General features: G+C 37.8%; 1 protein-coding gene across 10 annotated transcripts in view; it reads left to right on the top strand.

The window, feature by feature from the left end:
- adgrb3 (adhesion G protein-coupled receptor B3) overlaps positions 1–21,264 on the top strand; it is a 166,976-nt gene that overhangs the window by 115,805 nt on the left and 29,907 nt on the right. For all 10 annotated transcript variants that reach the window (XM_036126590.1, XM_036126588.1, XM_036126585.1 and 7 more), the window contains 2 exons: positions 3,526–3,628; positions 5,233–5,276. In XM_036126590.1, coding sequence (XP_035982483.1) covers positions 3,526–3,628; positions 5,233–5,276 — 147 coding nt within the window. The remainder of the gene's footprint in view (positions 1–3,525; positions 3,629–5,232; positions 5,277–21,264) is intronic.

The raw sequence follows: 21,264 nt of genomic DNA, 5'->3' as shown, positions 1-21,264 counted from the left end.
GGGATCTTGAAACAGCTCACCGCTACCCAGGAGGAGGTGGGCTGCTGAGCTAGAGCAATTTTCTTTTATTCAGGCAAATAACAAAAGGCTGATAGTTAAGAACAAAGGGTGTTACAGTACAACCAGCTTTGGAAACAACAAGTTACACGGCACTGGGATTATGAGAACAAAATTATATGAAATTTTAGCAAATTTTGGAAAGAATTCCCATTTCTTGTTTTCACAAATACAAGTATCACAGATCACAAATGCATTTACAAAAGTATCTGCCCCAGTCCTGATTTGACTACAGACCTCAATAAACAATTATTTATTTTGAAATGTCATTGAAAAGTTAATTTATTTAGGCCACTAAATTCAATAAGTGAATGGTTTTATAGATGAAATACACAGAGAATTATTTTTTTTTAAACCTTTATTTCTGTTAATAATGGGAATTTGTTGCTTCCAGCTAATGAAAATGCAACATTTAAGATTAGACTATTACATCAGACCAGTAAAAATACAGATTTCTGATACAGAACGGAGGGTGTGGGTAAAATAACACTAAATACCTGCTTAAAAGATTTTCAAAAGGTATTTTTAAACTGATAAACGAGCCTCATCAGAACCTAAATTCTAATTTATTGAATATGACTGTATTTTGCAGTTTTGATGTTAGTCTAATACTTCACATGTAAGTTTGTGGGTTATCCTCTGCAGATATAAAATTCTCATTTTACCATGTTGTGCATTCAATGTTTCTTTACAATTTTTGTTTTATTTTCATGGTTATACATATTAGTTAGTGCACATCTTTACTATTTTCAACATTACCACAGTGTATACACTTTTCAATCTGCAGACTCATATGGCATTTAATAAAAATCCATCTGTAATGCTGCTTTGTCTGGGAGCATTAAAACGACTGTTACAGCCTTAAACCAAAATTGGCCTTCATTAGAAAATTTAGAAGTTAGATTTATTTATGATCTTAGAGTATTCTGTAATTTCTGGACACTTTTAATAGATGAGGTCTATAGTTACGCAGTATTACACATTTGGCAGCTACATTTTCCAGTTTGTTCCATATGTTATATCCACCAAAGCATTGCTACCTCAGCCTAGCTGCTACCATGAAAGAAAAATAAAATGCAATGTCAGGGACCTCTTTAGCACAAATGACAGATTATTCAATGGTGGATCAAATGATCTGGTGGTAGATACAGAATGTTTTCAATTGTTTTCCTCCGATAATCTCCCAAGACAGTTGTTTTCCTCATCTGACTTCAAGGAAATTAGCAGCACTGCTAGAACGTCCAAGTGAATCACCTGATCAGAGGGGTTTCCTATAGAGACAATCAAAAACAAAAGCACTACCTTTTCTTTACTGGAGTTGTTTTGCCTCATAGGCATTTTCAGTGCAGCTCTTCCCAGATAACAAGACATGAATAATGTTTTATTCTCCTTCGAAGGTGTATTCTGCCCATTAAGAACACAAAAATCTGCATCACAATGCATGAAGCAAAGATAAAAACAGGAAACCGTAAAGGAGCAAGAATTGAGCAATAACATCTTGGACCTGACAAAACCATCAACCCTTTTTGAAGTAAAGTGCAACAATACAATTGCAACAAATGATACAGAGCGTGGCCGTCTTGCTTTCCCGCTCAGAGTGGGCCCTCTGTATCCATCAACAGCTCAGACAGTGGGTCATCTTTCCATATCTGTGGTTCATACATAAATGGCAACAACCCTCCTATGCCGAATGTCAACATTTTCTTCATAATTTGCTATTAAATCTCTGTAAAAATCTCTATAATACTCTGAATTACTGCTACTAAGTCTCCTCCTGACAGTCTTGATTTGGGGAAATAACTCAGCGGTTGTGATCGCCCTTCTTCTGTGACACAGATTTAATCTCATTCATCTCTAGAAGTGTTTGCGGTATTTCTGACCATTGCTGTCTGAGTTTTATTCTTTTGATTTAACAAAACTAATGCACTAACTTTTGGCTTGTTAACTTGTGACAGAATGGTATTTATGACCTATCTGTTGTACAAGCAGTGGTGCCGCAAGGAATTTTGACTCTTGTGAAATAATCAAAATAATCCCAAAGCTCATATATTTGTATAAATGTTATTTTTTTGGGCCCCTGTTAGTTTGGGGCCCTTGGGATTGTCCTAACTCTCCCCCTACCCCCACCCCATACGGCACCCCTGTGTACAAGGATTCATAGCAGAGAAATCTGGGCTTTAAAACAAATGACACTTCAGATTATTGCTTGTGCACTTTTTAAAGACAGTTAGAGGACTTTGTTGGCTCTTTAGGAAATAAAATGCACTCACTGTAGCGTGGAGTATTTTGTTAATTAAGAGTGACATAAGTGTCTGGAAGAGCTGTGGGATGGCCCAAAGAACCATCTGACGTCTGCTCCTGGAGAACAACTCTCTGGCGCTGATATTCAAGGACAGAGCGGTGATTCCAGGACATGTCAGGCCAGCTGTGCAGTAGAGCATCAGCAGCAGCCATCGCTGTCTGTGTGGAAACAAACCCATAATGGGACGCTACATATTGCCCTTTCCAGACCGACACGGGAATACGCTTATCAAGAAGGGGCCGCTAGACTTGAATAGTTTCCATTTGCCACTTTTTAAGCATGTACTGCTTTGACGAAAAAGTAACTCCTATGTCACTAAATGTCAAAAATTTCAAGCGTATTCTGGGTGGAGCAATTTGGTCCATTGAGTTCCATTTGGACGTCAGTTTTAAAAATTGAATTCTTCAACAGAAAAAAGGCAGAGACAGAAAAAATATTTTCGGCTCCAGTGGTGTTTGGAGCAGAAGGGCTTTTGCTCTTTTAGCTCAGCTTTTCTTTCAGCAGATGGCAGTTTAATTTTTAGTGGAAAATGTTCTTTTTGAGAACAAGAAATTAGGGCAAGACTTTGAAAGCACACGTGACCGTTGTTAATTCTGTTTTCTGGTCTTTTTGGGGAATTTTAACAAGATACCAGATACATGTTTTTTTTTTTTTTTATAAATTCTTGCCTTATTAAGAGCTTTAACACCCTTTTATTCAGCGTGTGATATTAAATATTCAGTGCAAAAAAAAAACAATCTTAAGAAATATTGGAGTAAACACCAAATTTAAAATCATTTGAAATGTTTGCACATAAAATTGTATGTTACTACATAGAGACATTTGGAAAAACTCACAATTAAAAATTGGTTCTTTTAGTTTGAACATAAACACCAAACACATCTTTAATACGAAGTTGCCATCTAATCTTTAAGTATTTATAGTTATGGTTTGATTACAGATTGCTTTGCTGTTTGAGATTCTCATTGAGCTTCACACAGTGGCGATTTTGTTTTGACAGTCAACATAATATAACTTGCATAAATATATGCAAATGTGCTAAAATAAAGTTTCATTTTATTTATTTATTTTAAATAGGAAGCACCAGTAGACAGTTTGGCAAAAAAAGGAGTGGGAGGAATTTAATAAGTTTCATGAATCTGTGTTTTTTTTTTTTTTTTACTCAGGAATCACACTGCTGTGAACTCCAAGGTTATCGCTGTGACTGTAAGACCCGAGCCCAAGGCAACCGAGTCCCACCTGGAAATTGAATTGGCTCACCTGGCAAATGTAAGTAAAGTTATTCTGAATCTTGTCAACCGTCAGTCCTTTTGTCCATGTCCAGTTTAGAATGATTAGGCGACACCTCAAATTAATTTCAAAGCGTAAGAGTAAAAATCTGTATAATGATTAATTTAAAAAAAAAAATAATCTAGCTGGAAATAAATTATAAAATTTCTTTGCATATACGTGGTTTCTAAGCATATCTGACAGTTTTCTGTAGAGTTAAAGTTATGACCTCTGTGGACAATTAATGTTCATCAATTTCTATCCTTTTCTAAACCAGTACAGACATGTATTTTGGATCATTGTCATGTTAGAACAACCAAATTCAACCATCAGGCTGTTGATCAGAAGTGAAGTTGAAAACTTTCCCCCATCTTTATCACTGCTCTCAATTTGTATAATACAGATGCCCCACTTCCAACAGTTAGTATAGTCTTCCTATGTTTGGCTCATCTTATCTCTTCTCATTCTGGAAAAAAAAACCTAATACTTGTCTCAAGTAACAATAAAATGTCTCATGAAGGGAGAAGTGTTGGTTTTGGAGCAGGGGATTCCATCTAGGTTGACATCACACAGTTAATGGCAATGTAAAACTTGCTTCAGTGTGGACAGTTTCACTGGCATTGCTGTATCTCCTCATTTATTAGTTGTTGTACATTCAAACTAATTTACGTTTGTCTGAATAGGAGAATTTGAGTCAGATAATTGAAACCATAACACAAGTGGGTGCTCCAAAAGGACAATGACCCAAAATCCATGTTAACACTGGTTTTGGAATATATAATGTAAGCTAACAGTCATGTTGAATGATCCCAGCCTAAACCCTTTTAAAAATGAGTTATTTAAGCTAAAATAAAACAGCCTGGAGCTTGACTGGAAACCATTTGCCATTGGTGATAAGACAAGTAGTCAAATATCTAGAAATAGCAGAAATAATGTGTGGTTGTTTGTATATATTTGAGTTTGTCTGTATAATTTTGACCATGTTTGGATAAGATCAAATCAGCAATAAAACCAAACTTGTGTGACCAATTCTTGTTTTTTGGAACTATTACAATACTTGCACCCGCATTGAATTTTCACCCGCACTTCAGCTGCAAGCCAAATGATAAATCATTTGGATCGTTTGGATCTCTGGTCTCTTTTCTCATTGCATTTACACAATTTCATGCCATCGACCTTGTGTTACGTAAATAGCCTGGGATATTTTTGCGTACAATCTTCTACAAAGATCACAGTGTCCATCGGCGTCGTTTAGGAGAGGCACAGCGACGGGTAAATGGCTGGATAATTAATTTGCAAGCACAGGGTGTCAGAAGTTGCGTTCATTTAATTACAAGGACAATCCCTTTTTATGATCCAGACCTTCTTACACATCTTGGAGATGAAGCGAGTGTAAAGCTGACGACATCGTCAAATGTGTCTGTGCGGTGCTGTGATAGTGCTGTTCATGCTCTAATTCATGGTTTCTGTGAACCATGAACATTTTCAGAAGATCAACACTGGACAAATAAACAATTATTTGTTAATGATGGTGCTGTGATGATAAAGATGATCAGTTATAAACGTGATTTATTGAGATTTGTTACACTTTTCTTGTATTCCAGGGAACAATGAAGCCGTATTGTGCGCTCTGGGACAGCACCGTAATGTAAGTGGGCATGTGATAATCTATTCCATATGAGTGAGCAAATCTTAGAAATCCCACAATATGATTCACAGCCTTCCTAAAGAGCAGCAATAAATCAAACAGATATACAGTTAAGCAACTGATGTTTATGTTTGCTGAGACTCCCGCCTATTCTGGACCGAGGCTGCATGAATTCAGTTCATGGTTTTTGTTCAGGCACTGGATCTCTGGCCTCTTTTCTCGTTTCATTTACAGAATGAAACGAGAAAAGAGGCGTTCCTCTGCCGCCATCAACCCTGCAAGACTTTAACATGAGTCATACTTGAGTCATACGCTCACCCCTGGAAAATCATAGCCGTAGAGAAATCAGTTTCGATGTTTTCTGGTGCCATGTACTTATACAATGAAGAAGCAACCGGAGATATAGAAAGGGAACAATTTAGGAGCAGGTGCTGATAGAGATACACACTTGATAAACAGAGTGGGACTGATCAAACTGCTAAAGCATCAGTCCTGCTGTGCAATCCAAATGTATTTAGCATTTAATATTTCCACCATAACATTTGTCATGTTGCGGCAATGAACCTCCATGAGTTGTATTCAGATTTTATCTGACAGACCAACAATGAGTAGAGCATAATTGTGAGTGACAGGAAAATGAAAACGTTCGTTTGAATAATTTACAAAAAAAGGCTGAAACATGCTGGTTGCATTTGTATTCTTCCACATGAGCCTGATACCCCAAAAATGAAATTCAGTGCAACCAACTGCCTTCAAACGTTGCTTAGTTAGTAAACAGAGTCCACCCGTGTGTGATTTGATTTCAGTATAAAGACAGGTATTCTGCGAGGGCCCCAGAGGGTTCTGTGAAACATTATTGAACAACCAGCCTCATGAAGACCAATGAAGTCATGAGGCCAGGCAGGAATAACTTGGCCAGCCAGATTGATAAAGTATAACGGAGTGTAGCACTCTCCGTTCTGCATCCGTTTGTGGAGAGGGGGGACATTCAGCAGAACTCTCCAACTTCATTATGTGAAGCGACACCTAGTGACCACCTACCAAAGGTTGACTTTAGCCAATCATGGTATCAGATTAAAACTTATGCAGCAGGCGTCATGAGAAACCACAAGAGGTAAAGCTAGTCAAGGCGCTTCTTGCCGTTTTTGGTTCGGAAACAAACTGTTGAAGTAGGAGCGGTTCAAGATGGATTCTCATGTGTTTGTGAACGCACAGATATCACAAGAATTCATCTTGCAGGCAAGGTTAGGTCAGGGAAAAAGTTGTTGAAAAGCTTACAGGAGGCTAATAGGGCTATAGTTAGTATGTAGGAGCTTCAGATGGCGGCAGCTCAGGTGGGTCTGTTAGCTTCACTACTGTGGAGTCGTGCACTTTCCTTCAGAAGGAAGGGGGAAGCAGTTCAGAGTTGATTTGGAAGATGAGTGGAGTTAAATGCAGGTGACGCTGAACATACTGCCACAGCTACGATGTAATGTCTCAGTTCAAAGCATAATTATGTGTTAGAATGGCTGAGAATCTATTTATGTTTATAGATGTTCTCCATTCAGTCTGATTGAGCTTCAGCTAATTTAAGAAAAAAAAAAAAATGGGGCTCTTGGTGTGTAACGCTTGTAAAGATATACCCCGAAACATTTCTACCCTTAGTTGCAGCACAAAGGTAGATCTATAAAGCATTTACTCTTGGAGGCTGAATGCAAATGTGCCCCACTCTTTCCAAATTATATATTTGAAATACTTATATTGTGTTAAAGTTCATAATTCATAGTCCTTCCACTTAATAATTATAGAGTACATTGTTATGGCCTATCACATAAAAAGTTAATGAAATACATTAAAGTTTGTGGTTGTAACATAAAATGTGGAAATGTTTAAGGGGTGTCAGTACTCTTACAAAGTGCTGTAAATCCTGACTGGAAATGTGTCAACACAACCTTAAACAGTGTGATTTACCCATTTATTTGCTCATGCATTGAGATGGCTTATTTCTATTTTTGCTTTATGCGCAATATGAAACTTTGTGGTATTTTGCCTGTGCTTGTCATTATGGTGATGTTTAAGGTGCTTTGTGTCCTTTTGTTCTCTGCTTGAACGATTTTGTTTCTCTGCTGGTAATGTTCTCCACATGCCATCAACTGTTATAAACAAAGTTGTGAGAGCACTTTCACCTAAAACTAGAAACAAAAACCTTTTTTTCCCCTATACAGGGCAACAACAGTATAGACAGAACAATCTAAATCTCTGTTGGGGGTTGAAGATAGAGGAAATAAGCTGGCTACTTGACCTCTGTAGGCCAAGAGTTCAGGCTTTCCTCCACAGGACAACAGCAAAAGAGGTTAATTGAACTGTTGCTAGGAAACTGAGGGTAGAGGTTCTTTAGGAAATTACAAACAGAAGGCAGGGCAGATGGGCGGGGTTGCTTATAAGAATGACTAATATGTAAAAAGAAGACTTAATACCACAGCAAAGCTTTATATAGATCTAGAGTTTTATTGGAGTATATGATTATGCTTTGCTTTTGTTTTTTGTTTTGTTTTTTCCTTAAAGCTTCATCCAAATAACATTACCTAATGTAAGGACACTCCGGAAACAATAAGGAAATAGACCCAGGGTGCACAAGTCCAGTCCTCAAGAGTTACTTTTCTGTGCATCCTTAAAGATGGAAACCCTCCTCCAACAGACCTAAATCAAATAGATGAATTCCCTCATCAGCATCCAGTCATTTAAGTCATTATCAGAGGCATGATAATTAACCATATATTTGATTCAGGTTTGTTGGAGGTTTACCTTGCCTGTAAGCTGAATTGTTGCGGTATTTGTTCGTTCACAAACACACGAGAATCCATCTTGTCCCACCCCTGCCTCAACCATTTATGACCAAACCAAAACGGCTCAGGTCAATCACGTTGGAGTATTGTCATTTAAGGCGGGACATAGCAGCTGCACCGAAAGCAAGAGCTGCCGAGCCCACAGGCACACCAACATGGCACGCAAGAAGACGCACACGTAGCTGGTGTTATCACATCTGTTTTGTCAGAATCCATGATTGTCACTAGTGTCACTAAGCTTGTTGTGGTTGCATATGGAGCCTGCTGTTTACATTTTCATTTGAAACCCTGATTGGCTAAAACCAACCTTTGGGTAGGCGGGCACTAGGTGTTGCTCAGAAAGTTCTGCTGGATGTTTCACCTTTCCCTGAATTAATTCAATGGGAGTGGACCCAGATTGACAATGTGCAGAACATGTAGTGCTATACATTATCGATCTGGCTTGCCAGGTTAGTTTGAGATGGGATGCATCTATAAGTTGTGGGATGGTTGCTCTTGAGCACTAGACTTGGGCACCCCTGAAATAAACTGTCATACTATCGATCGGTTCATGACCTGAAAAAAGTAAAACTGGACACAGCAAACAGAGTCCGATCAATATAAAAAACATGCAAATGGTTTGTAAACGGTGAATGCGAGGCAAACATGTTTGCATTTTCAGGTAGCGGTTGCTTCACTGGTAGATGCTTGTTAAAAACAGGGATTAACTCCTGTGACTTAAACCTGAGTAGACTTGCACCCTGAAGAATCAAGACTTGATTAAAAGTGTTGCCCTTGGACCCCAATCTCATGAATGATCTTTATCGCATGTAACCAGGGTAGTATGACAAGCTGTCAGTGAGATTATTTAATTAAATAATTAATGTCTCCCTTGAGTTAGAATAGTGTATAAAGGTGATTTGTTTTTTCATGGTAACATTTAGCACAGTATGCAGGTGCCTGTAGAAGGGGTTCACCGCTGATGCCAAGTTACTCAGTTTTCATTTAAAGCTGTCTTTAAGTGACAGTTCATAAAGAGCAATCTACAGATTGAAGCTTTGATAGAGATGCACTTATTTTCTGTGAAAAGGGTGGCTTTGATTTATTAACCAGAGAAGTTAGCAGATTGATGCTTTTATTGGTTTACAATAGCTGTTCATCTTAGTTATACCTTTATAATAATGACCACACAAATGTCTCTCAAGAACAATGTTGATAATTCATAAGCTATGGCAGTGCAGTGTTATAGTGGACTAGATGGCATTTGGAAATGTTAATTTCTGTCAATAAAGACTTGAATCTAACTTGAAAATAATACTTGTGAACGAATCTGCCACTAGTGTGGCAATTGCTGGTTTTACAATTAGATTAATACATAAGATTATCTTAAAGCATCACTATGTAACAGATTCATGTGATTTGCTGTCCTCAGAAATAAGTAATATACTTGATACATTAAGTTTGCATTTAGAATTAAAACCTTTTTTAATAAATAGGATTTATTAGAAACTGCAAAATTATAAGAGCAACCAGAGAGAAAATTGGTTGGTTAATAGCTGATCATGTAAACTATACCTTAAAACAGCATCTGATTTTAGCATGCTCTGTCCTGTCTTGCAGTATTTGAGGGCAACTGATCTATTTTTGAACTGCAAAGGTACAACTAGGACAACTCTCCTCCATTTCCTTTATGATTTTCACAAACCATATGCTTTCAGATCAGCATTTTTTTTCTCTGATCTACAATAAGTCATTTTAATCAGAGTGCTGCTGAATGACTCCACGGGACTGTAATCATCTTCATTTCAAACATTTGGCACTCCCCATTACCCAATAGCAAATGCTCTCAAGACTCAATGATGGGGCAATGCACCATCTGTCGAACACGTTGGTTTAAACCGAGTTAACATGCTCTTTGAAACTATTGGCAGACTAAAAAAAAATAAAAAAAAATAAAAAAGCAAACAAAAAACAAATTGTGGATCAGCCTTACAGCGATCAGTTTTCATTTAAGACTGGAACATCTTAAAAACCAAAAAGTTACCAACCTGATTGTAAACCAACAAACAAAGAAAAGACTTATTTTAGTACTTAACGGGTGTCTAAATGTAAAAAGAATAGATAAAAAAAGTTACAAAATCAAAATTAGTTGAGAGCTGTAGTGTAAAAGTGAGTGATTAATTATAATCGGTTACATTTTATATTAATTTATCCCAAAATCAATTTTTTCTTACTTGCTAAAGAAATTAGCAGTATGTTTTCTATATTACTGACTACTGATCACAATCTAACTGAAATTCTCAACACAAATAATTTGATTAGTTTCACAAGAGTCTATACTGTGTTTTACTGAGATGATGACAAAGATAAAGCACATGGATAATTCTGAAACAGCTCTAATTCTTTTAATATACTGAAGTTGCAACTCCACAGCAGGAGCAGTAAACACTTGAAATACACAACCTTTTATCTAATTTTTAAATGTCAAAGCTTTTAGCTCTGAAGCTATTTTAAGGGTATCAATAGTATCCCACCTCCAAGGAAATGAAAATCAGATTTAAACACATTGTAGATCACTTTAGAATAAATTAATTAGCTGTTTTTAACATTTTATTTTTATTTTGAAAAAAATATATATAACATCTTCTCTTGGTGACTCCAGTGTCTGCTTAAAGTGGTTACTACAAGCAAAAAACATCCCATTAAATAACACTACTGTGGAGATTATTTGATCCAATTAAAAAAAAAAAATTGTATTAAACATGTAACGCCAAGGACAGGTCTTCTTTTTGAATGCCAAGTTTAGAGAATGAAGCTAAATTTCAGTTTGTGTTGCTTTCTTCTATAGATGAACAAGCTTAACATCCTTTGAATGGTGCAGAAAAAGCCACCTCACTGTCTGACATGTTGATCTTCATGATCCTCTCTCACATTATTCAGCAGTGTCTAATGGGTTTTAAAACAGAAGTATTTGCAGGTTAGCCTTGGGAAAATATTTTCAGCAACTTTATTCCTTTCACACTTTTAGTCCATCTGCAATACGTCTTTTTATATACATTATTAGCTTTATTTTTGTTTAAAAAGTGAAACAAATTTAAAGTTATACAAGTCTTATTTTGATTTAAAAGACTTTTAAAGTCCAAAACAAGTATAGATGTGTGTTTTCAATCATAGTCCATAATCATTTTTATTAGGAATTCCTATATATCACAAACCTTCCTCATTAAACACAAAAACAAAATAAACTTGCAGGAAAACAAAACACAGATTCAGGGATTAAAGAAATTACAGATAAAAAAAAAAAAAAACTTGTGTAAGGATTTCAAACATTAATGTGAAGCCAAAATTAAAGATTCAAGACATAAACCCAGAACTGGAACAAGGAAAGGGGAAGATGGCAGTCTGGCTGGAAACAAAGGAAATGCCAAGGTATTTACACACTTGGGTGGTTGATGACTAACAACAGGCAGGTGCTGATAATTAGCTGAAGCCAGGAGAACGGAGAGAGCACAAAACAAAATGGACCATGAACCTATGAAATGAGTGAATGAAACAGAAAACCAAGATGAGCCAAATAACACCTGAAGCTTTTTGCTTTTATTACAAAATAAATACAAGAAATGGAAAAAATACAAAAAAGGAAGACACCTAAATTAATACATTTAAAATAAAGCATTTTAGCCCAAACACTAGCTTCTAATGAAGCATTCTACGGTATGTGATTATCATGAAATGACAGCAAAAAGTAAAAATAAGAAAATAAACCTAATCTAGCCGCTTTTACTGAAAACAGAAGTGCAACAATTATTCCTACTGGAGCTACAACTGAACAAATATGAATAATTTATTCCAGAAATTGCAAACTAAAGACTAAAACATGACAGAAATGATTGGCACATTTGTCAACAGTTAAAATCCAAATGGAAATGTTTTATAATACCCAGTGCAATCAAATCATTAGTCATATGAAATGGCTTGTACTTGTATAGCACATCAAGTCTGACAACCACAAAGCACTTCACACTACCGTCAGTCATTCACCTATTCACAACCCTGATGGTGGTGAGCTACGTTAGTACCCACAACTGCCCTGGGGCAGACTGACAGAAGCGATGTTGCCATACATTGCCGCCACCAGATACTCTGACCACTGCCAGCAGGCAAGGTGGGTGAAGTGTCTTGCCCAAGGACACAACAACTGAGACAGTTGGAGCGGGGATCAAACAGGCTACCCGCCAGTTACAGGACAACCTCCCTAAGTCTTGCGCCACAGACGCCCCAAGTGTGAAAAGGCAGTAAGAATTGACAAATACCGTTGAGCATGACCTCTCACCACTACTGAATATATTGTTGTCAACAACAACTATTATTTTTTATTAGTATTTAGAAAATATGAGGTCTAAAATCACATTCCTTTTGGCTTTATATTTTGGTCAACTAAATCAAGAGTAAATTGGATCAACTTAAATGATTCAGTCAGCTTAGATTAAACTAGAAGTAAAGTGACAAGAGGTGACCTTATTCTGACTAAAACTCAACTGTATTTTTCTCAAAAGAGTATCCAGTTGAAACAAGTTTAAAATATCCTGTCAGAAATATCTTTGGTTGCATATAAAATATTTAGACATGTTATGTACCCAAACAATGTTATTTGGGTTTCTGTGCATACACTTAAGCAACAAATAGTGTGAACACATGCTGTAGCATGTGTTCACATTATTTAGTGTGGTAGTTTCAACATCTTACTTCAAAGATTTTATATTGTTACTCTTTCACTCTTTCTAAAGCACGAAACATATACAGTATACCAAAGTATTACTTAATTCAAGCTGTGCATGCATTTGGTCTTCAGTCTGCTGTTTTGCAGACACACTGCTCTTAGCTGACAAACTGTATCTAATGGTGCATCTATGTCAATTTCTTTTGCAACTGTATATATTTTGAAACAGCGTAATTTGGCTTTTTACAAAGTGAAATTCAGTCAGCAAGCTGACTAGCAGTGAGCAGTGAAGCTGCAGGAGTGATAGCTTTGTCATTAAAATGACTTTAAACTGAATAAACTGTATGACGGAGAGCAGCTTTGAAGCTGCAACTTTTTAAAACCATGGCATACCTTGTTATCAGTCACTAACTTACTCCTATTTCTGACCCTGATTAAAGGTGTTAGTTAAACTGAACTTAAAGATACCAGTGCCATTTGCACTCCCTGCAAATGTTGTCAGTCTAGAATCAAGAATCCTTAGAAGCTAAGACTACATTAGGGCTTGTTAAATAAACACTAGAATAACACCTGCAAAATAATTGCTAAATCTTATGTGTCCATTCCAGATTTTTAGTTTAAGCTGCCTTTCTTCCTGTTTGAATTTTAACAGGATTCTTTAATTGTGTTTGATTTCTGTGTCAGGCTTAACATTCCCAAACTTTTTTGACAGTGTTTCGCCTAAAAAGGAACACTTTGCTTCACATACCTGCACTTGATCAGAATCAGCTTGTTTTTGTAAATTTTTGATTGTTGACAAAGTGCAACGCCAATATTAAGATGAAAACAATTTGATGTTGTTAATTAAGCCACTCTGGGTTGGATTACAATGTACAGTTATGATTTTTTTTGTGTATAACAAAAGAATGGATGCTTAAGAAAACAACGTGGGAGATGTTGACCGCAGCTGGCTTTAATCTTACTGTGACTAATGACGGAACAAATTTTGCATTGATCTTTATTCCATGTTATTGTTGTGTTTGTGTCTGTGAGAGTTTTGCGATGTGAATGTACCCTATCTTTATATTCTCATGTGGTAGTTTGAGTGCAGCATTAACATGTTTTGGTGATATTTCAGTCACAGTGTTATTTATTTATTTGATCCTTTTTTTTTACTTTAGTGTAATTAAAAAAGGGCATTCAGACATGACAAAAATTTAGCTGTGGGCTTCAGTAACTGAAATGAGCCAATATAATTTCAACAAAATATTCAAACTGCATATAGACATGCTCTTACACCGTATGTCTACCACGTTGTCAGAGTTTTTCCTCACTCTGAATTAATAAAATCTTTCCCGCTACATGGAAATTCACACTCATTTTTCATTCTCCTCGTCCGGTTAAAAGACTCAGTGTGGCCCACAGGCTGGTATAAATTGCCCATCATCAAGATATTCAAGATGGATGGAATAATTTTCTAGCACTGGCTCCCCACCCTCTGCCTGTCATCATCTGTCAGTCTTACAGGAATTTATAAAAACTGCCTGAAGTGCAGAGCTCAAGGCCCATTCCAAGCCCCCCACCTTAGTGTCTGGAAAATAAAATGTGGGCATGCAAAGAATTCAAAGATGTTTTACATGCCTGGAAATATACAGCATGGGGGGAGTAGTGCTCATGTGCTTTCGGGAGAGCATCGGGTAAAGAACTGCTGCTTAGTGTGTTCGTTTATGCCGGGCTTCTGCACCACCTCGTTAGCTCAATAGCCATTAGCTTTAGTGTTTAACACACATTGTAAGTGGATCCCATTGACATTTAAAAACATAAAATGGCTGCAGGAATTCTTGTGTGTATAGTTTATGCAAAAGGTTATGAATATTGAGTCAAGCGTTTCTGCGTTTAAAGCTTTAAACACCAAATCAACACAAAGCTCTATCAGCCTTATATTTCAGTTCCATCCTGATGTAAAAAAGCAAAAAACACTTTGCTTCTTAAAACATTTCCATTCATGTAAGTTTTGATATAATGTTTGAAAATGCATTGCTGAATGTGTACAAGACACGGTGACTTGGGTTTGAGAATCTGACTCGAGCTGCACATACGTCACAAAAATGAAAGACTTCAGACTTCGACTCCTGGTCTGAGACTCAAGTCCTAGGCCTTGTCTACATTAAGATGAACACTGTCATTTTATATAAATGATTAAGAAAAAATGTGGGTCCAAAATGAATGATTAAGAAAAAATGTGGGTCCACACAAGAGGATGACACACAACTGAAAAGGCTGTGGTAGATGTAGCAGCATATGGAAGAGCGAGGAAGTGAAAAGTCTTGGAGAACCAATCGATGATGTTGAGAGTGAAATATTTAGTTCTGGATATGGGGAGAGGTGACAAAATTTAGGGCAATGTGGGAACATTATTGGCTGGGGATTGAAAGAGGTTTGAAAAGACTAGTTTGAGGACGGCAAGAGCTCTTATTCTTAGCACAGATTGTTATTCCAGGGTGGCAGGAGAAATGTGAAGTGTGGGCCCAATGGATGACCTTAGAAAGGTGCCAAGAGATGGCTTGGAAGACCAACCCTCTCCCTCCATTTAATTCTGGAGGGCTTCTTGGATATGTTTCTCCACTTCTCAAGAGAGGGAACCAAGGGTGCACGACAGAGGAATGGCAGATTCTGGATCATTGGTGCTTTCGTTGAAGGAAAACTGTCTGGAGAGGACAACATGTCTGATATTATGGGAACCCGAAAGTTAGGGAATCGTAAAGTTAAAACGGGAGAAGAATAGGGACAAACGTGACTGTCGGGGGTTAAGGCATTTTGCTGAGTGCAAGTAAATGAGGTTCTTGTGATTCATCTAAATGATAGCTGGTGTTTTCTGGTGTTGGGTGTGGGCCAGTCCTGTACTGCTTTGAATTTTTTGGTCTTCAACTGTCCACCCTCAAAGATGTATTCTAGGAAGATACTAGATTAATTATGAAATACCCAACTGTGAGCCTTGATAAACAGGAGTTGTTTTACAATCTGACTGATGTTGAGTTTGTGTTCTTGTAAGTTTTTTAAGAAGATCAAGATATCGCCCAGACAAACGACAAACAAAAATGTTGAGGAAATTGTGTAGGACATCATATATGAAGGCTTGCAAAAGAACAGACGTATTCCTAGAAAGCAAGACCAAGTACTCATAGTGATTTTGGTGGGCTTTGAATACTGTCTGCCATCAGTCACCTTTGCAGAGAAGGACCAGATGGTCTGGTTACAGAGATTTATTTTGTTGAGGAGATAGTGGCTTTCTGAGCCAGCTCAAATGCTGCGGATATAAGGGGAAGTGAGTATTTGTCTCTAACAGTAATTGTTTGAGACTTCAATAATCAATGCATGGTCTAAGAGTTTATTCTTGTTCTTGACAAAAAAAGAACCCTGTCCTAACAGGAGAAGAACATGGTCAAGTTATACCTACATTGAGAGTTTTAGAGATCCATTTATCTATGGCTTTGTGTCCCAGGTGTGAAAAGTTGTAAAAATGCCCTGACAGAAGAGGAGTACCAGGAGGAGGTCAACAGTGCAGTCTTACGGACAATGGAGGCGAAGAGCGAGAGCGAGTTCTTTACTAAAGAGCCGCTCAAGGTCATGAGACTCAGGAAGAGAAATGACCTTGGGAGGATCAGGAAGAACTGAATGGAACGGCATAGAGAAGGCGGGTAGTTGGGCAGTGAGAACAACGGGATTCAATGAGAGAGTCAGACTAGTTGATATGACTGGTCTGACATTTATAGATCCATTTCATAATCTGACCAAATTTAAGCTATTTTGCAAGAGGATTGAGACAAAAACCCAGTCTCAATATGACATGAGAAACTCCAAAAGACGTACAGCTGTATTTGCATAGTAAAGTGGTTAAACAACATATAGGTGGGAGAAAAACAAATGTGCTCAGCAATCTATCCTTTTACCTCCTGTACTCTTCACACACAATTGTATTCTATCACAACTATCCCAATAAAATACCTGATGGCTGTGGGTTTTAGGGGGTCAAAATTTTGCTTTGCCTCTATTTTATCATCTAAGAACATGTAACATAACTAAGAATGATTGAATTTCTTTACAGATTCTAAGTCACGTGGGTTTTGACACAGCTGTGGATGTATCACTGAGTACATACACAGAAATGCAGTCAGCAAAGGGTATAACATGAATCTCATGTCATCAGTTTCACTTTGGTTAACATCAACACTGACACGTCCTCTTGGGGGCATTTTATATTCTGGAGGCCACCGAGCCCTCATAAGGTCATACAACACATCAAAAGTGGCCCGCAGAAAAGTCCCCAGTCAGCAACTGTTCTCCTGTCAGCTTCTCCTGTGCAATGCACAAAGGGGAAGTTATTATTTAGCAAGTCAAAAGTTAGGGAAAGACTCTTCACCGGGGGAGATAAGTCTACATCCAAAAGTCGAAGACAAAGAGCTTTCAAATGAGCTTTCAAATGTGTCACACTGTCATACATCGCTGCAGACAGAGTTTGCATATGAAAGTTAGGATTTCAAGCCTGCAGTCGAAAGTAGTGATCAAGCACTTTATTAAAAAATAAAAAGCGTCTCTGTCCAAACGTGCATCTTTTTTTTCTCTGCATGAATATCATTTTTATCCAAATAAAAAAAAGTTTTCATGCTGCATTGCTTCACAAAAGACCTTCCCCAAAGTATTAAAACTGTGAAAAAACTTCTTTAAGTTTAACTTGTCACCACCAACCATCACTGAAGTGTTGATGTTTGAAGGGTATTCACATAGGTCCTTATGCTTGCTATCACGTGTTTTTCCTTCTATTTCTCATGGTAACTTTACAACACCCACAGATCCCTCCTTGCTTCAGCAGGCAGAAACACTTTTCCGATTGGAGTTTTGATCTCTTGTTCCTAGTCAGAGATATTACTATATGTCTGTGACAGTCTTGGTGAGAAGCCATGGAGAAAAGAAATTAAAACAGTTTATTTATCACCCAAATCTCCCATATTTGAAATTCTGATAACTTTTATTTCATGGATTATAGCTCTTTATTTCTCCTTTGTGAATTATTCCTCCCATTTGTTGGGAGAGATGGGCCTCATAAATCAACTTTATTATGCACGGATGATAAAGTGTATTTTAAACAAGACGTTTACTGAATTTAGTGTATTTAATTTACTCACTGCTTATAGTCATTCTGTCTAATGTCTAATTAAACAAATGTCCTCCTAAAAAATTTTTTATGACTCTGCCAGACACAAATACATAAAGTAAGAGGAATTCACTTGCTATTTGTATCCAGTCTGGGTTAAAATATGTTATCAGTTGGTTACACAGTTTAGTAAAGCGTAGTGGTAATAAAACAGGGAGGGTGGGGGTGAATGTCATATGGGGACATTTATGGTTTCAAACCCCGAGCAATGGTTCGAAATTTGCAACTGGCTCCAAGGTTCCTTCAAGGAATAATAAATATTGCTGCCATATTGATCAAATGACAAAGCAGGATTGCCTTGCACTGCACTGCGCTCACAAATCAACATGCAGTATGTTCTCTGTCGTCGTAAATCAGGTGCTCGCATCTTGTTTTGCCTTCTTGCCACGGAAAGGTTTGGATGCAGAGAAGAGTGGAGAAAGACAGCCAGATGTTTAACAGGTCAACAGTCAGTGGTGCCACCCGGTGTATGTGTTGGAAGGGGGTGGGGGGGATTATCTTGCTGAAGGGTAATGAGGTAATGGCCATCCCTATTAAGTTGCTGGCCGCCATCCTCCACCCACTTTGGCAAAGGCAGTTTTGTATGCATAACATTTTTTGTATACACTTAACAAAGGGTAGACTATCTATAGTTGCTACATTGTTTAATTATTAACCTCTTTATATTGGTATGCTTTCTGCATCCGTCCTTCATTCAACCCTGTTTTGAATGTCTCCCACTTACTCCTGGTTCTGCCATTAAACAATATCAGGATCCGTCACATGTTTAGGCCAAAAATTGGACAAGGACATGGAGATGATTAGCCTCTGCCTCTGTTGAGGAATTGAAGAAGCTTAGATTTCTTTAATATTCTTTAGCACAGCTACATTGTCAGGTCTGGTGTCTCTCAACCTCCTCTTGACAATATTCTATAAATTCTCAGCTACTCTATAAATGTGCTGTTTAATTCAGGTGAGTCTCCTCGCCAATCAATCACAGTGATATCATTTCTCATTAAAACAAATATGAGTACTTTTTATAGTTTTGGAAGGAGCCAAGCCCTGTTGACAAATGAAATCATCATCACCATAAAGTTAGAAAGCAGAAAGAATCAAGAAGTACTCTAAAGTTTCATGGTAGAAGGTTGCGCTGACTTTTATATTGTTAAACAAAGTGGGCCAACACCAGGAGATGACATGGCTCCTTATCTGCTGTTATCTGAAGGTAGATTTAGCAATTCACTTTCATCTTAAAACAGAACAGTGGGGTATTAAGCAACAGTCCTGTCCCTTTTTTTTCTTCCTCAGCCCAGGTAAACTGCTTCTGACATGCTCTGTTTCAGGAGACCACAGGATACGCTCCAGTTGTAGCCCATGACATGAACACCGCTGTGTGTGGTAACTCTTGAACAAGTGACTCTGGCAGCAGGATAAGGCCCACAGTTTTTGTCCTTCCACCCAAATTTTAATTAATTTACTAGGATGCAGCATTGAATATATTTCTAACTTCTCTAGCAATAACATTGTGTGGCTTAGAAAAAGAAGAAACTGAGGGTAGGTCCTCTGAGCGGGTTCTCGCAGGAGAGACTTTCTCAGTCTGAAGAGTTCTAGGTAAACTCAGCCTTACAAGCAGTACCTTTGCAGTGTGGATCAACAAGTCTAAGTGTGACAATCAAAACTAGCTGTTCACATGCAAAAGAGGACCATCAGAGCCCCGACCAATCGTTGGGGCTCTGATAGCCGCTTATTGTTCTCAGGGGCTGAGTCATGCTCACAATAAGAGCATTGTAAAAGGGGGACCATTGGATGCGGATGCCGCCACCCCCTTTTAACGACTGGTTATTTCTCTTCACAAAAATGGCCTCCTTTACTCGCCCTTCAAACCAACTGTCCTCCCTATCAGGGATACGAACATCTTCATGCCTAAAAGAGTGACCCTTGCCATGCAGATGAATATAAACCACTGAATCTTAGTATGATGATGTTGTTTTTCTGTGGGCCATCCTTTTGGCCAATGGCTTACTTGTTTCACCGACGTATAACTGATCACAGTCCTTCTGGCACAGCATACACAACATTGCTCTGTTTGTGCCGGGGGACCGGATCTTTGGGGTTACCCAAAGCCCTGATATGTTTTGGGGTTTAAAAGCCACTGGGTGGTCATGTTACCCCTACCTGACATTTTACCTAGAACCTAGAAGTCTTAAGACTAATATTTATTGTTAAAGAGACAAGTATTTCAACAAAGAGGAACCCATCCAGACGACCTACTCAATTGTTTTTGTATTTATTTATTTATTTATTGCATTTGTCTACCTGGATTATTGAGCTGCATCAGGACTTTTTGTGGCTTACCCTTTATGGCATGATTATTTAAGATGAATGTCTTGTGTAATTTAAATGTTTCTGACTAAATGCATTCTTAGATTTCAGTAGCCTTAGCCAAGAAATAAACCCTTACAATATATACCGCAAAATCTACGTAATAATATTGTTTCCTTAATTAAACTTAATTACTGTATGGAATATTTATTGACTTCATATTAACTGAAATGCACCCTTAAAATTTTGCTTTTGTTGAAATTTGTTATCGTCTGGGGTTTGCCTACCCAACATTTTAAGTGGCTCCTATATGATCACCCCTTGCAAAACTTTTTGGAGGATCCCCTGACAACAGGTGTTTCCAACTGTGATCAGGCTGCAGTAAAGATACCTGTTAGCGCCCAGTTGCTTACAGCCTTTGTGTCAATAAACTGCTTATCTTAGTCATCTGTTTTTGTACTTGAGGGCACAAAACCAGCCAAATCGAGTCGCTATGTTCATTTCTCTTTCTAGCTCTGTAAAGTGGAGACTGGCTGCAACCACTTGCGCCGTGTGCGCGGGGTGGTCTGACTTCTGCTGTGGTTTATTTGTCTGGATATTGACAACTTTCATGTGCAATGTTTATAATGAGCAATCCTAAATGATTCCTTCCTCCTCGTAAATTGTGTAAATTAAAGCAGATTTATCAAATCTTGTGAGAGTTTATTGTTTCATTGCACCAACCTCCCCCCGATCCCCTTTCCGGCGGTGAGGAACAGAGTATCAATCTAATGCAGCCCACCGTTTCCAGGGTGAAACCCCCCCCCCCCCTAAGGAATCGTTCAAAAGCTACTAATTAAAACAGTAGTGGGAAAAAAAAGAAACATAGTAGGAAAACGGAGGGTGGAAACGTAAAACAGACGTTTGGATTAAAGAAACGATCAACAGAAAGGGAAATCCAAGGTAATTATAAATGTTTTCAGCTTGAGTGTT

Source organism: Fundulus heteroclitus, chromosome 22 (assembly GCF_011125445.2).
Source record: "Fundulus heteroclitus isolate FHET01 chromosome 22, MU-UCD_Fhet_4.1, whole genome shotgun sequence".
Lineage (NCBI taxonomy): Eukaryota > Metazoa > Chordata > Actinopteri > Cyprinodontiformes > Fundulidae > Fundulus > Fundulus heteroclitus.
This window is presented reverse-complemented; position numbering and strand designations above follow the sequence as displayed.